Here is a 14,570-nt window from a genome sequence, read left to right on the forward strand (position 1 = left end):
CCCCAAATTTTATTACCACTTCTGATATGTGTATTTCATAAACAATGATCAACTTTATGGTTTTAGCAGCAACAAAGCGACTTAATAATAATTTGTGGCAGCTGGTAAGTTCCTGTTAAACCTTAAGCAGTAATTTTTTTTTCTGGAATTATACAACACTTACAGGCAGTGTGTTGTAGATTCTGTCATAGGAACATATGAACTGGAATAGGCCATTCAGCCCTTCGAGCCTATTCCTACATTCTATCAGATCATGGCTAATCTGTACCTCAACTCCATTCACCTGTCTTTGCTCCATATCCCTTGATATCCTTACCCAACAAAAATATATTGATCTCAGTCTTTGAAAATTTCAATTGTCCCAGCACTCTCAGCCTTTTGGGGGACAGAGTTCCCAATTTCCACTACCCTTTGTGTGAAAAAGGGCTTCCTGATTTCACTCATAAATGTCCTAGCTCTTATTTTAAGATCATGCCCTCTTGTTCTGGATTCTCCCACCAGGCACAATAGTTTCTCTGTATCTATTCTATCGAATCCCTTTATCATTTTAAATTCCTCAATTAGATCATCCCTCAAACTTGTAAACTGAAGGGAATACAAGCCAAGTTTATGCAACCTGTCCTCGTAATTTAACCCTCTATGCCCTAATATAATTCTGGTGAATCTGCGCTGTATCCTCACCAAGGCCAATATATCTATACTGAGGTTTGGTGCCCAAAGCCAGATGGGGTCTGACCAAGGCTCTGTACCACTGAATCATCACTTCCTCACTTTTGTATTCCAACCCCCTTGAGATAAAGGCTAACAGTCCATTAGCCTTTTTGATTACTTTTTGTACCTGTGCATTAGCCTTTAATGATTTCTATACATGGAAACCCTTTGCTTCTCCACAGCTCCTAGTCTCTCACCATTAAGAACATGTTCCAAATTGTCTATTTCAGATCTAAAGTGGATGTCCTCACACTTCACATTGAACTCCATCTGCCATAGTTTTGCTCATTCACTGTCAGCCTATGTCCCTTTGTTACTCCCTGCTCCCATATACACAACTTATTGTGCCTCCTAACAGTGTCATCTTAAAACTCTCTATTCCTTCATCCAAGTCATCAATATATATGGTGAAAAGCTGAGATCCCAGTATAGGTCCCTGAGGAACATTACTTGTCACATCCCACCAATCAGAGAACAAACCCTTTATCCCTATTTGGTCTCCGACCTCCCAACCAATTACCGACCCATCACAAGGTTACTACCAATTCAGTGCGCTGTCACTTTTGCCACTAATCTCTTGTGCAAAACTTTATCAAATTCCTTTTGCAAATCCATTGACACTCCTCTATCCATCATGCTAGTAATCACCTCAATTTTTTTAACTATATTAGGCAAATATGACCCACCCTTCACAAATTCATGCTGATTCTCTTTGATCAGTTGATACTTGTCCAAGTGTTCAGCCACTGATGATAGATTCCAATAACTTTCCCACAAGTGATGTTAAACTGACAGATCTGTAGTTACCTGGTTTCTCCCTCCCTTCTTAAATAATAGTGACATTTGCAATTTTCCAATCGAAACGCACAATTCCTGAATCTAGAGAGCTTTGGAAAATTACAACTAACAAATCTGTGGTTTCCTCACCTATTTCTTTTAACACCCTGGGGTGGAAACCATTAGGTCCTGGAGATTTGTCTAAGTTCTATTATTTTTCCCATTAGTATTTTCTTTTACTTATATTAAATCCAATTAAGTCTCCCCCCCTTGACTTATTTTTAGGTTCCCTTGTACCACTGATATTTTGTCTTCTTCCACTGTGAAAATGGAAACAAAGTACTCGCTCAATAATTCTACCATTTACTTATTATTCATTATATTCTCACCTGCATCAATCTTTAATGGGTCCACATTCCCCATTACCACACTTTCTTTTAATATATTAATAACGTTTTTTACTCTGAAATCCCTTCTTTCTACTGCTGTAATTGTATCTTTTATCAATATTGCTACACCACCTCCTTTCCCAATTACCCTGTCCTTTCTCAAGATCCTATAGCCTGGAATATTTAACATTCAATTATCAGATAGTCAGGTCTTTGTAAAGACTACTACATTATACCCTTTCAGCTGCATTTGTGCTTCTTACTTGTTTTGTTTCTTATACTACGTGGATTCGGGTACAAAACTCTTATTTGGGTAAATGTCCCCACCCTGCCCATATGTTCTGCTGGTCTTTTTCTCACACTTTTTGACTTACAGTGTGGATTTGTTCCCTCCCACCCCCCTAGCTAGTTTAACTCTTTTCCCACTGTCCTATATACCCTTTCCAGAAGGACATGCGTTTAGGTGAAGGCCATCCCGTCTGTCCAACCTTCCCTGGCCCAAAAAGTAGTCCCATTATTCTGAAACGCTCCCTTCTACACCATCCTTCTAGGCACGCGTTGACAGTCCTAAACATTCTCCCCTGTCTGGCCAATGTGTGGTGCTGGGAGTAATCCAGAGATTACTACCCTGGAGATTCTGCTCCTTAAACTAGAATTAGGCTCCTCGAAATCCCTTTGCAGAAACTCAAACCTACTCCTCTCTATGTCATTGCTTCCCACATGAACCATGACCTCTGGCTCCTTGCCCTCACATTCCAGAACCTTTTTATATTCGCTCCATGATGTCCCGAACCCTGGCATCTGGGAAGCAACATACCATTTGGGACTCTGGATCATGCCTACAACACAATCTACTCCCTAACTATGGAATCCCCCACAATGACCACTCGCCTATTCTTGCTGCCTGTACTATTTCCACATGGGTAGCCACTTGCTCCTCAGTACCCTCCTGTGTCACCCTTTTTGTCCACAGCACTGGTACCTAAACAGGTATACATACCTATTGGACAAATCCAGTTACACAGATGATCCCCTTTCTACCCTCACCTGTCGCTTCCTGCCCTGTGTCCCATACCAACTGCTCTACTCCTAGCAACCTGTGGGGTGACCACTCTCTGTAACGTCTGCTCCAGAAAATGTTCTCCCTCCTGAATGTTGTGGAGTGTGTCCAGTTGACTGTCAAGCTGGGCAACTTTCTAGTCGAGGAATGCAACTTTTGAATACTGCATGGTATATAAGTCCAGGCAGGTTCACATCATGCACAAATGATTGCAGACTCTGATCCTGCCATATATATTTTATGTTTAACCCAACAGATATTTAACCCAACAAATCTTCTTTAAGTTGTTTACTGAACTATTTCTATTTACTCATTCTAATTTATTATTTTACTTTGTTTTGAAAGTCTCGTTCTTTCCTATCCCCTGAAGCGATTATATAGTAAAAACTGTAAATTAGAGTTCAGATGAATAATTACTTAAAAAAATTTTCGCTCTTTCAGGCCACTACCACTCATAGATTGTTTTTTTTTTGGTGGGTGGGAAAAACAATCCAGTAATGGATTGTTGCGGCTTTTACTTTGAAAAAGGTGGCCAACTCACCTGGTAACATTTGTAAGTGGTGGTGACACCGGATGCAAATACCTGGTCTACGATTCGGTGAGTCTCGCTAATCCTAATCAGCAAATTCAAGTGTTAGAGAAAAATCCTGGCATTCATCCACTCTGTCACTTTTATTTTGTTCCTCTTCTTAATAAAGCTGGTACGGTAGCATAGTGGTTCTGTTACTAGACTAGTAATCTGGGATTATGTAGTTCAAATCCCGCCACAGTGGCTGAAGAATTTAAGTTTAATTAATTAAATAAAATCTAGAATTTTTAAAAATAGTATCAGTAATGGTGGCCATGAAACTACCAGATTGTCATTAAAACCCATCTAGTTCACCAATGTCCTTTAGGGAAGGAAACCTGCTGTCCTTACCCAATCTGGCCTATATGTGACTCCAGACCCACAGCAATGTGGTTGATTCTTAATCGCCCTCTGAAATGGCCTAGCAAGCCACTCAGTTGTCACCACCACCTTCTCAAGGGCAATAGGGATGGGCAATAAATGGTGGCCTTGCTAGCGACGTCCACATCCCATGAACGAATGAAAAAAAGACACGGGGTTGCCCCAGTGTCATCAGCCCAAAAGTGCCCCCTCTTTAGAGATGCACAAACAATAAACAACCAAATCGTACCACCGGAAAAGGAAATTTATCAAATTAAATCATAATGTTGTTACTGATGTCAATTATGCCCTGCGGTGCCCACCAGTCGCGGAAGGCCTCAAGCGTACCTGCGGACACCGCATGCTCCTTCTTCAAGGCCACCCGGGCAAGACCGTGGAAGAGAGGCAGGCAGCCAGTGCAACCACCACCACAGGCCGCGTCCAACCTGGACCTGTGAATCGCCACCTTGGCCAGGCCCAGGAAAAGACCCATGAGGTGGTCCTCCAACTTGCCCGCCCCTCTCCGCACTGGGTGGCCAAAGATCAGGAGCATGGGACTGAAATGCAGCCAGAAGTTGAGGAGCAGCCCCTTCAAATAATGAAACAGGGGCTACAATCTCTCACGCTCTATGTATATATGAAACACGGACTCAACCAGGCCACAGAGGTCACAATGGTGAAGGGGAGGACTCCTGCATAGAGAGCCCTCCATTAGGGTCCCCCTGCCAGACGACAAGATGGAGTGTCCGAACGGAAAACGAGGGCGAGGATGTGGAGAGTGTGCAAGAGCAGCCCATACAGTAAATCGCTCCGCGCAGAGTGAAATGGCACGGAGGTAATTTCCGAGAGATGGCTCAAGTTGTGAGACGCAGGCTCCTAAAGGAGGTTTTGGGGTCGCGCACCAATGAGAAATTACGTCCGAAAGGGGGTCAATTTGGACGGGATCACTCCACTTGCTTGAGCCTCCTCGACACACCTAGTGGAGTCAAGGCTGAGTGTGACTTTTAGTGCCTCGATGGCTTTGGCCGTGGGCCGGACGTAGCGCCAGGGAAGGAACCAGGCATTGCAAGTCTTGATTTCTTTCAGAAGTTTAGATCTTTGAATTATATCTATTGAATCCATCATGAAGAGCCCAGAGATGTAAATTAAACAGTCTACACGTGCTTACTTTGAGCATATCACTAACTTTTGTCATTTCTCCAGTCCCTTTGTACATTCCTACTCATACATCACCAGTAATCCACTTGGGCGCAACTCCTACAAAGAGAGATACCTCTTTATTTACAGGTACACTCATGACTACGTTTAAGCAGAAAGTTATTTTGAAACAATTTTCATTGGAGTGTAGAAGCTCCTTCCTGTGCCTTTGCAATGACAATTGTTCTCATCTGAACAGAAACTCAATGGTGTCTGTAGTCAACAGTTATCTCTACGATGATGGTTCTGAGAATACTGCTCAAGACATTTTCAATCGTGAACCATTTGTTGTGAAATTTTCTTCACCTTATTCAGGTAAAATATTTCTGTTCCACAATACAAAAATAGGAAAAAAGTACTTCAATGTGAAGTTTCTTGGTAGTTTTGTTTTCAGACTTCACCAATTAAAAGTGAGGTCTTTAGCTGAGGTTGAGGAATGGGAAATTAGTAGGGATATCACCTCGAACCATACTTCAGCAAGCTCCTGTTGGCTGGGATAGATAGATGATGTCTAGGAAACACCAGTCAGCAGCCTTCCAGTGAGTTAGATGGGGTTAAAATTATTTTTCAAACCATTGCTTAAAATTATATTTTCAGAAGTTTATTTTAAACACAGAAATAGGAAACCAGAAGTGTCAATTTCTTCATTGTTTCTGTCACTATTTCTGAAGAATGTGGTGATATTTTCTTTCATTTGTGTAAGTGACTAAGATTAGATGCTCATCCTTATGAGTAATTGATTTACATCATATTTCCCTTTTATAAATTGAAATTATTTTATCTTTTTCCCTTCTTTAGCCATTCATGACTTTGTTATCGTGCCACAGCACACATCACCATCATCAGCAATAAGGGAAATTGATGCCCTATATGATGTCTTTCTTGATGTTAGAAGGAAGTTGGGAACTGATGTAAGCAATAAAATCTAGAAATATTAATAACCAAAGATCTATTCTGTTAATATTCATGAGTTAAAGTAATTTGTCTTCATTTATGGCCCACACAGAACATGCTGATCATGGGTGATCTTAATGCAGATTGTTCTTATGTCAAACCAACTGATTGGGCTCAAATTCGCCTGCGCGAGGATAAACGATTCCAATGGCTTATCCCGGACTCTGCAGATACTACTACTACCATCACGACAAAATGTGCTTATGATAGGTAAGAGATAACTCTAAAAATAATGTTTTATTACAACATTATTAAATATACCATATGACATGGCAATGGAATTATTGCACTGAACATCCTGTCGTCCGAATCACTAATTAGTAGCACAGTTTCAGTCATATGTCATTCATTCATAGTTAGTGCCAATGATTTAGTATGATTTGCTTGTAATATCACCTCATGTTCGCCTTCCTTCACTTTGAACACTATTATTTCACTCAACATTATGAAACACCAGGCCTTGACACAGCAGAGGAATTCTTTCTTAGAAAACTACGGGGAGGATTTTAACTCTCCCCATGGGAGGAATGGTGCCGGTGAGCAGTTAAAATGGAGCAGCTCCATTCCCTGCTCCGTTCCACTGATCTCCAATTTTAATGCCGCTGGTTTTAACAGCGGATGAAACACCCGCCGGATTCAGGTGGGAACCTCATGCATATACTAATCGGGGTCTTGTGACGTCAACTGAAGTATCTCTTCCTCCACGTTGTATTCCAGCTTGTAATGGAATTCAAATAATAGTCTCTGTAATGGCTACTACATCATATCCTTTAAGCTGAATTTGGGTTTCTAATTTATTTGTTTTATTTCTTATGCTACAGCATTTATGTACAGAACTCTTACTTGGGTAACTGTACACTGATAGTGCATTTCACACACTTTTGGCCTATCACACTGATGCTGATGCTCTGTATATTGCTATACAGGTAATTTAATGTTATTATTTTTCATCATTCCTGCTTTATTTTTAATAGGTAGTTTATTATTACTTCCATTAACCTTTTACGTTCCTGAAGTATTTATATTATCTGTCACTTTTTGTACTCTGACCTGTGCTCATCCCCTCTTTTTCTATTATTATATGCAAATATATTACTATTACTTCCATCCAGACCCTCCCCCCCCCCACTTCTTTTATTGATTTAAGTCCTTTCTGCAGTCCTATTTATCCTTCCGCTAGGACCTTCGTTCCAACCTGGTTCAGGCGGAGCCTGTCCCACTGGTACAGCTCCTTCCTGTCATAATACTGGTGCCAGTGTCCCATGAAATGGAATCCCTTCTTTCCACATCAGTCTATCAGCCACATATTTACTTTCCTGATCTGTTTATCCCTATGCCAATTACCACATGGCTCAGGTAGTAATCTGGAGATTATCTCCCCCCACCCCACTTTGAGGTCCTGCTTTTTAATTTAGCGCCTAGCTCCTAATACTTCCTTGGCTGGACATCTTCCCTGTTCTGACCTATGTCATTGGTTCTGACATGGATCACGACAACTGTTTTTTCAGACTGGAAGGAAGTATACAGTGGTGTTCCCCAAGGGTCAGTATTGGGACCACTGCTCTTTTTGATATATATTAATGACCTGGACTTTAGTATACATGGTATAATTTCATAGTTTGCAGATGACACGAAACTCGAAAATGTAGTAAACAATGTGGAGGATAGTAACAGACTTCAGGAGGACAAAGACAGACTGGTGAGATGGGTAGACACATGACAGATGAAATTTAAAGCAGAGAAGTGTGAAGTGATGCATTTTGGTAGGAAGAATGAGGAGAGGCAATATAAACTAAATGGTACAATTTTAAAGGAGTTGCAGGAACAGAGGGACCCGGGGGCGCGCACACACAAATCTTTGAAGGTGGCCGGACAAGTTGAGAAGGCTGTTGAAAGAGCATGTGGGATCCTGGGCTATATTAATAGAGGCATAGAGTACAAAAGTAAGGAAGTTATGCTAAACCTTTAAAAAGCACTGCTTGGGCCTCAGCTGGAGTATTGTGTTCAATTTTGGGCACCATACTTTAGGAAGGATGTCAAGGCCTTATATTGGGTACAGAAGAGATTTACTAGAATGGTACCAGGGATGAGGGACTTCAGTTATGTGGAGAGACTGGAGAAGCTGGGATTACATAAGAACATAAGAACATAAGAAATTGGAGCAGGAGTAGGCCAATCGGCCCCTCGAGCCTGCTCCGCCATTCAATAAGATCATGGCTGATCTGATCCCAACCACAAATCTAAAGAACACAAGAAGTAGGAGCAGGACCCGGCCACACAGCCCCTGGGCCCTCTGCGCCACCCACAGGGCATTGACCGATCCGAACTCAGCTTCATGTCCAATTTCCTGCCCGCTCCCCATAACCCCTAATTCCCTTTACTTCAAGAAAACTGTCTATTTCTGTTTTAAATTTATCTAATGATGTAGCTTCCACAGACCTACCACCCTCTGAGTGAAGAAGTTTCTCCTCATCTCAGTTTTGAAAGAGCAGCCCCTTATTCTAAGATTATGCCCCCTAGTTCTAGTTTCACCCATCTTTGGGAACATCCTTACTGCATCCACCCGATCAAGCCCCTTCACAATCTTATATGTTTCAATAAGATCGCCTCTCATTCTTCTGAACTCCAATGAGTAGAGTCCCAATCTACTCAACCTCTCCTCATATGTCCGCCCCCTCATCCCCGGGATTAACTGAGTGAACCTTCTTTGTACTGCCTCGAGAGCAAGTATGTCTTTTCTTAAGTATGGAGACCAAAACTGTATGCAGTATTCCAGGTGCGGTCTCACCAATACCCTATATAACTGCAGCAATACCTCCCTGTTTTTATATTCTATCCCCCTAGCAATAAAAGCCAACATTCCATTGGCTTTCTTGATCACCTGCTGCACCTGCATACCAACTTTTTGATTTTCTTGCACTCGGACCCCCAGATCCCTTTGTACTGCAGTACTTTCCAGTCTCTCGCCATTAAGAAAATAACTTGCTCTCTGATTTTTCCTGCCAAAGTGCATAACCTCACATTTTCCAATATTATATTGCATCTGCCAAATCTCCGCCCACTCACCCAGCCTGTCTATATCCCCTTGTAGGTTTTTTATGTCCTCCTCACTCTCTACTTTCCCTCCCATCTTTGTATCATCTGCAAATTTTGATATGTTGCACTCGGTCCCCTCCTCCAAATCGTTAATATAGATTGGAAAGAGTTGGGGACCCAGCACCGACCCCTGTGGAACACCACTGGTTACTGGTTGCCAGTCCGAAAATGAACCATTTATCCCAACTCTCTGCTTCCTGTTCGATAACCAATCCTCCACCCATGCCAGAATATTACCCCCAATCCCGTGATTTTTTATCTTAAGTAATAATCTTTTATGTGGCACCTTGTCGAATGCCTTCTGGAAGTCTAAATACACTATGTCCACTGGTTCCCCTTTATCCACCCTGTACGTTATATCCTCGAAGAACTCAAGCAAATTTGTCAGACATGACTTCCCCTTCATAAAGCCATGCTGACTTTGTCCTATTAAATTATGCTTATCTAAATGTTCCGTTACTGTCTCCTTAATAATAGACTCCAAAATTTTACCCACCACAGATGTTAAGCTAACTGGCCTATAATTTCCAGCCTTCTGCCTACTACCCTTTTTAAATAACGGTGTTACATTAGCAGTTTTCCAATCTGCCGGGACCTCTCCTGAGTCCAGGGAATTTTGGAAAACTATCGCCAAAGCATCCACAATCCCTACTGCCACTTCCCTCAAGACCCTAGGATGGAAGCCATCAGGTCCAGGGGATTTATCCGCTTTGAGTCCCATTATTTTACTGAGTACCATCTCCTGAGTGATTTTAATCGTATTTAGCTCCTCCCCCCGTAGAGTCCCCTGTTTGTCCAGTGTTGGGATATTCTTAGTGTCCTCTACTGTAAAGACTGAAACAAAATATTTGTTCAGCATTTTTGCCATCTCCATGTTTCCCACCATTAATTTCCCGGTCTCATCCTCTAAGGGACCTACGTTTGCCTTAGCCACCCTTTTTCTTTTTATATAACTATAGAAACTCTTGCTATCTGTTTTTATATTTTTTGCTAATTTCTTTTCATAATCTAACTTCCCTTTCTTAATCAATCCTTTAGTTACTTTTTGCTGTCTTTTGAAGAATTCCCAATCTTCTATCCTCCCACTAAGTTTGGCTACCTTATATGTCCTTGTTTTTAGTCGGATACTATCCTTGATTTCTTTACTTAGCCACGGGTGGCTGTCATTCCTTTTACACCCTTTTTTCCTCAGTGGAATATATTTATTTTGAAAGTTGTAAAATAACTCCCTAAATGAACACCACTGCTCATGTACCGTCTTACCCTTTAATCTATTTTCCCAGTCCACTTTAATCAATTCCGCTCTCATACCATCATAGTCTCCTTTATTCAAGCTCAGTACGCTTGTTTGAGAATCAACCTTCTCACCCTCTAATTGGATATGGAATTCAACCATGTTGTGGTCGCTCGTTCCAAGGGGATCCTTAACTAGGACATTATTAATTAATCCTGACTCATTACACAGGACCAGGTCCAAGGTTGCCTGCCCCCTTGTAGGATCAGTTACATACTGCTCAAGAAATCCATCCCTGATGCACTCAATGAACTCGTCCTCAAGGCTGCTCTGCCCAATTTGATTTGTCCAGTTAATATGATAATTAAAATCCCCCATAATTATGGCTGTTCCCTTATTACATGCCCCGACTATCTCCTGATTAATACTTCTTCCAGCAGAGTTGCAACTATTAGGAGGCCTATATACTACGCCCACTAATGTTTTTTTTCCCTTATTATTCCTTATCTCCACCCAAACTGTTTCATTATCTTGATGCTTTGTCCCAAATTGTTCTCCTTAGAACAGAGGTTACGGGGAGATTTGATAGAGGTGTTCAAAATCATGAAAGGTTTTGACAGAGTAAATAAGAAGAAATGACAGACGGGTTGGTAACCAGAGGACACACACTTAAGGTGATCGGAAAAGAGCCTGAGGCGACATGATGAAACATTCTTTTACGCAGTGAGTTGTTATGATCTGGAATGCACTGCCAGAAAGGGTGGTGGAAGCAGATTCAATAGTAACTCTCAAAAGGGAATTGTGGATAAATACTTGAAGGGAAAAAATTTACAGGGTTATGGGGAAAGAGTCGGGGAATTGGACTAATTGGATAACTCTTTTAAAGAGCCGGCACAGGCACCATGAGCCGAATGACCTCCTCCTTTGCTGTATCTACTATGATACTATGAACTGGTTCTTCCCTCTCCTTTTCCAAGTTCTTTTCCAGCTGCTTTGAGATATCCCTTTTCCTTCTAGTTAGGTTTTTGCCCTTGCCTCTTATTTATTTATTAATTAATTTATTAATTTCTATTTTTGATTTGTTTCATAGCCCCATAATCTACCATATAATAGCAACAAAGTATGAACAAATAAATGAACACTTAGCTTTTGTTCATCGGTTAATTTACTTAGCACCTCCTTCTTCCTCTGCACTGAATTCCCACTCTCACCAATTTCCTCTTTTAGAAGTCCTCAGTCTGTTCCTAGCTCACTCTCAAAGCAGTTTACAATTTGAACCAAACTTCTAGTGTTAACTCGGTCCACTTTCGGAGAGATTGAAGAGATATATTTAAGAAGGAAATGAGTATCTGGTCGAGATCGGAAGTGATTGCTATTGTTGCATCCTTGGGTCATGTTATCGTGTAAGTCGATAAAGTGCTGTGTCACCTCAACTGCCATAAAAATAAGATGCTCAGACTGCTTAAGGGAGCGACTGATGTTATTGAACCTGAGAAGGTAGCTACAGCAGATTCGAATTCGTAACATGATTGACACATTACTTTGGTTTGGAAAGTACATTTCGAATACACTTTGGCTGCTTGTAGCAGAGGTTTTCACTGATGAACTGAACCATACATTTAAAAGTTAGTTGAACTTTAAGATGTGACCCATGAAAGTCACTGAGGTTTCATTAACACTGATCTGTGATCCTCAGGAACAGGTAGGAACTGAATGAGGACCAAGTTAAAGTTAGATCTTTACTGGAGGGAAACTTGAACATTTTGATTCGACATGACACAATTGTTTTATTTCAAATTTTGTTTCCAATATTTTGCTTGTAACTTACTTTATATAAAATATTCTCTCCTCTGCCTCATAGTCAGGTCTCTGTAACATGCTCCATTCGAGAGTATGGGCAAGAAACTTGAGTTGTAACCAACTGCTAGGCTGTGCGCAAGAGCTCAGATTTCCCCTCACCCTGAAAGAAAACGCCTGGCCTTTTTTCTAAACCTCTACTTGATGGCACAGCTATAACTGACAGCTCACTGTTTGTGAATCACAAGCATGTCCTCACATCCTATCACACCACTGTATAGCACTTTAGCTCTAGGTGTGAACCTTGGTTCAGTGGTAGCATTCTCATCTGAGTCAGAAGGTCTTGGATTCAGACTCCACTCCAAAGACTTGAGCACATAATCTAGGCTGGCACTTCAGTGCAGTACTGAAGGAGTGCTACACTGTTGGAGGTGCTGTCTTTTGGATGAAATGTTAAACCGAGCCCACTTCTGCCCTCTCAAGACGCAAGAAAATTCTATGGCAATATTCGAAGAAGAGCACGGGATTTCTCCTGGTGTTCTGGTCAACATTCATCCCTCAACCAATAACCTGGTCACTTATTTCATTGCTGTTTGTGGGACCTTGCTATGTGCAAATTGGCTGTCACATTTCCCTACATTACAACAGTGACTACAGTTCAAAAGTACTTCATTGGCCATAAAGTACTTTGGGACATCCCGAGGTTGTGAAAGGCACTATATAAAAGCAAGTTCTTTCTTTCAATGTTCCACATCACCAGCTCTTTAAAAAGATGCATGAAATAGAAAACCCAGTTAAAATATGTAGAACAAAGCTTCATTTGAACTCTCAATGTTAATAAGCCAGGCATATTAAGTACATTTTGTAACATTTATTTCCCTTATATAATGGATGTACTTCCCCCCCTCTCCAGAATCATAGCTGTTGGCTCAGAAATGAAAAAAGCTATAATTGATGGATCAGCTGCTATTTATAATTTTGGAAAAGCTTTCTATCTCAGTGATAAAATGGTAAGTTTAGATTTAAGAACTTGAATTAAAAATGCATCAGAAACTGTTATGCTTAATTCAGACACAGCAGTTTATAGAAGATTTATACTCTACAGAACAAGTTCTTTTGGGGTATTTGCCATGCTTATGACAATGCTTCTATAGTTATTTGACTGCTATGACCATTTGTTGCAAATGCTTTATAGACTGGTCAGTGTGTTAAACATTTTCCAAATGATTTTGCAACATTTAGTGAAATGTTTCGAAACTATTGTTTCTACAGATGAAGCTTGCTTATTAGAATATTTGTGAACATAAAATCACCCATTTGCTCGATTGCCTAATAGAAACAAAAACATAACAAACAGCTTTAATACTTTGGGATATATTGGTACCTTAGAAAATATCCTTTCCATTAACCATGACCTCATTACCTAGAGTCTGGGGAGATCTGGTATTTTTACTGAGATTTGGCCTTCGTTATCCTCTAAAGCAAGCTTCACCATTTCTTGTCTAAGTTATTAAATGAAAAGTTCTGTGATGGTACAGTGAAGTGTTCTATCTCAAGGCAAGGGAACAGCAGTATCAGGGAAATCTGAAAAGGTAGTACAAAGTGACCACAGTTAAACAGAAATTTGCAGCACTGCCAAATCTGCCTCCCAAGTGAAGGGGGCAATGTGGATACAGACAGCTGAAAGAGAGCAGAAACCAAATCTAAAATTTGTTCTTTCTTTACAGATCCTTGCAGTTAGCGACCATTATCCAGTAGAAGTAAGTCTTCGCCCTGCTTAAAGAAGTCACTGACAATGCAAATATATGACCTCAGCAATTAGTAAAACCAACTTAATTTGGCTTGACACTTTATAACATAAAGTCAATTTACCACATAAGCTACAGTGTGTTTTCTGCCTACTTCACAATGCACCATCTATAATCGTTTCCTTACGTACTGCCATTTTATAACTTCTGCCATCATTTTTTTTATTATTAGGTGATGCACTGCCACTTGGAATTTGCCAGTGAAATCCTTCGAGAAATGGCAGATTATAGAAAGTCATAGCCATAATCGTGCTTAGAATAAGAATTCCCCCAGAATTGGACATTGTCCCAAGTGTGCTGTCTTGATTTAGTCAAAAAAGTGAAGCACACTATTAACAATGCATTTCAAGCCCATTTCTTCCGCAGACTACATATAGATCATCCTATCATGGACACGAACCCATCCATTTAATCTCCTGAAAAGTTCTCTAATAATCCTTTGATCCCACCAGATAATCAAGCAAAGCCCCACAATATTCATCCATCCCCACTTCTGATAATCAAGCTTCACTCCTGCTTTACTGCAAAGACATTCACCTCAACTCCAACAGCACATGAACCACTGTGTTCCATTAAATATATCATCTCAGTTTATAATTATCACTATATCTTTTGATCC

General features: G+C 40.7%; 1 protein-coding gene across 1 annotated transcript in view; it reads left to right on the forward strand.

Annotated features, from left to right (window-relative positions):
• The window catches only part of dnase1 (deoxyribonuclease I), a 36,622-nt gene extending 22,627 nt beyond the window's left edge, over nt 1-13,995 (forward strand). The window contains exons 4-9 of the mRNA XM_068003714.1: nt 5,069-5,152; nt 5,262-5,377; nt 5,861-5,973; nt 6,069-6,226; nt 13,057-13,153; nt 13,871-13,995. Of these exons, the coding sequence (XP_067859815.1) occupies nt 5,069-5,152; nt 5,262-5,377; nt 5,861-5,973; nt 6,069-6,226; nt 13,057-13,153; nt 13,871-13,924 (622 nt within the window). The 3' untranslated portion in view covers nt 13,925-13,995. The remainder of the gene's footprint in view (nt 1-5,068; nt 5,153-5,261; nt 5,378-5,860; nt 5,974-6,068; nt 6,227-13,056; nt 13,154-13,870) is intronic.
• The last annotated feature ends 575 nt before the right edge of the window (nt 13,996-14,570 follow it).

Source organism: Heptranchias perlo, chromosome 22 (genome assembly GCF_035084215.1).
Source record: "Heptranchias perlo isolate sHepPer1 chromosome 22, sHepPer1.hap1, whole genome shotgun sequence".
NCBI classification, from domain to species: Eukaryota; Metazoa; Chordata; class Chondrichthyes; order Hexanchiformes; family Hexanchidae; genus Heptranchias; species Heptranchias perlo.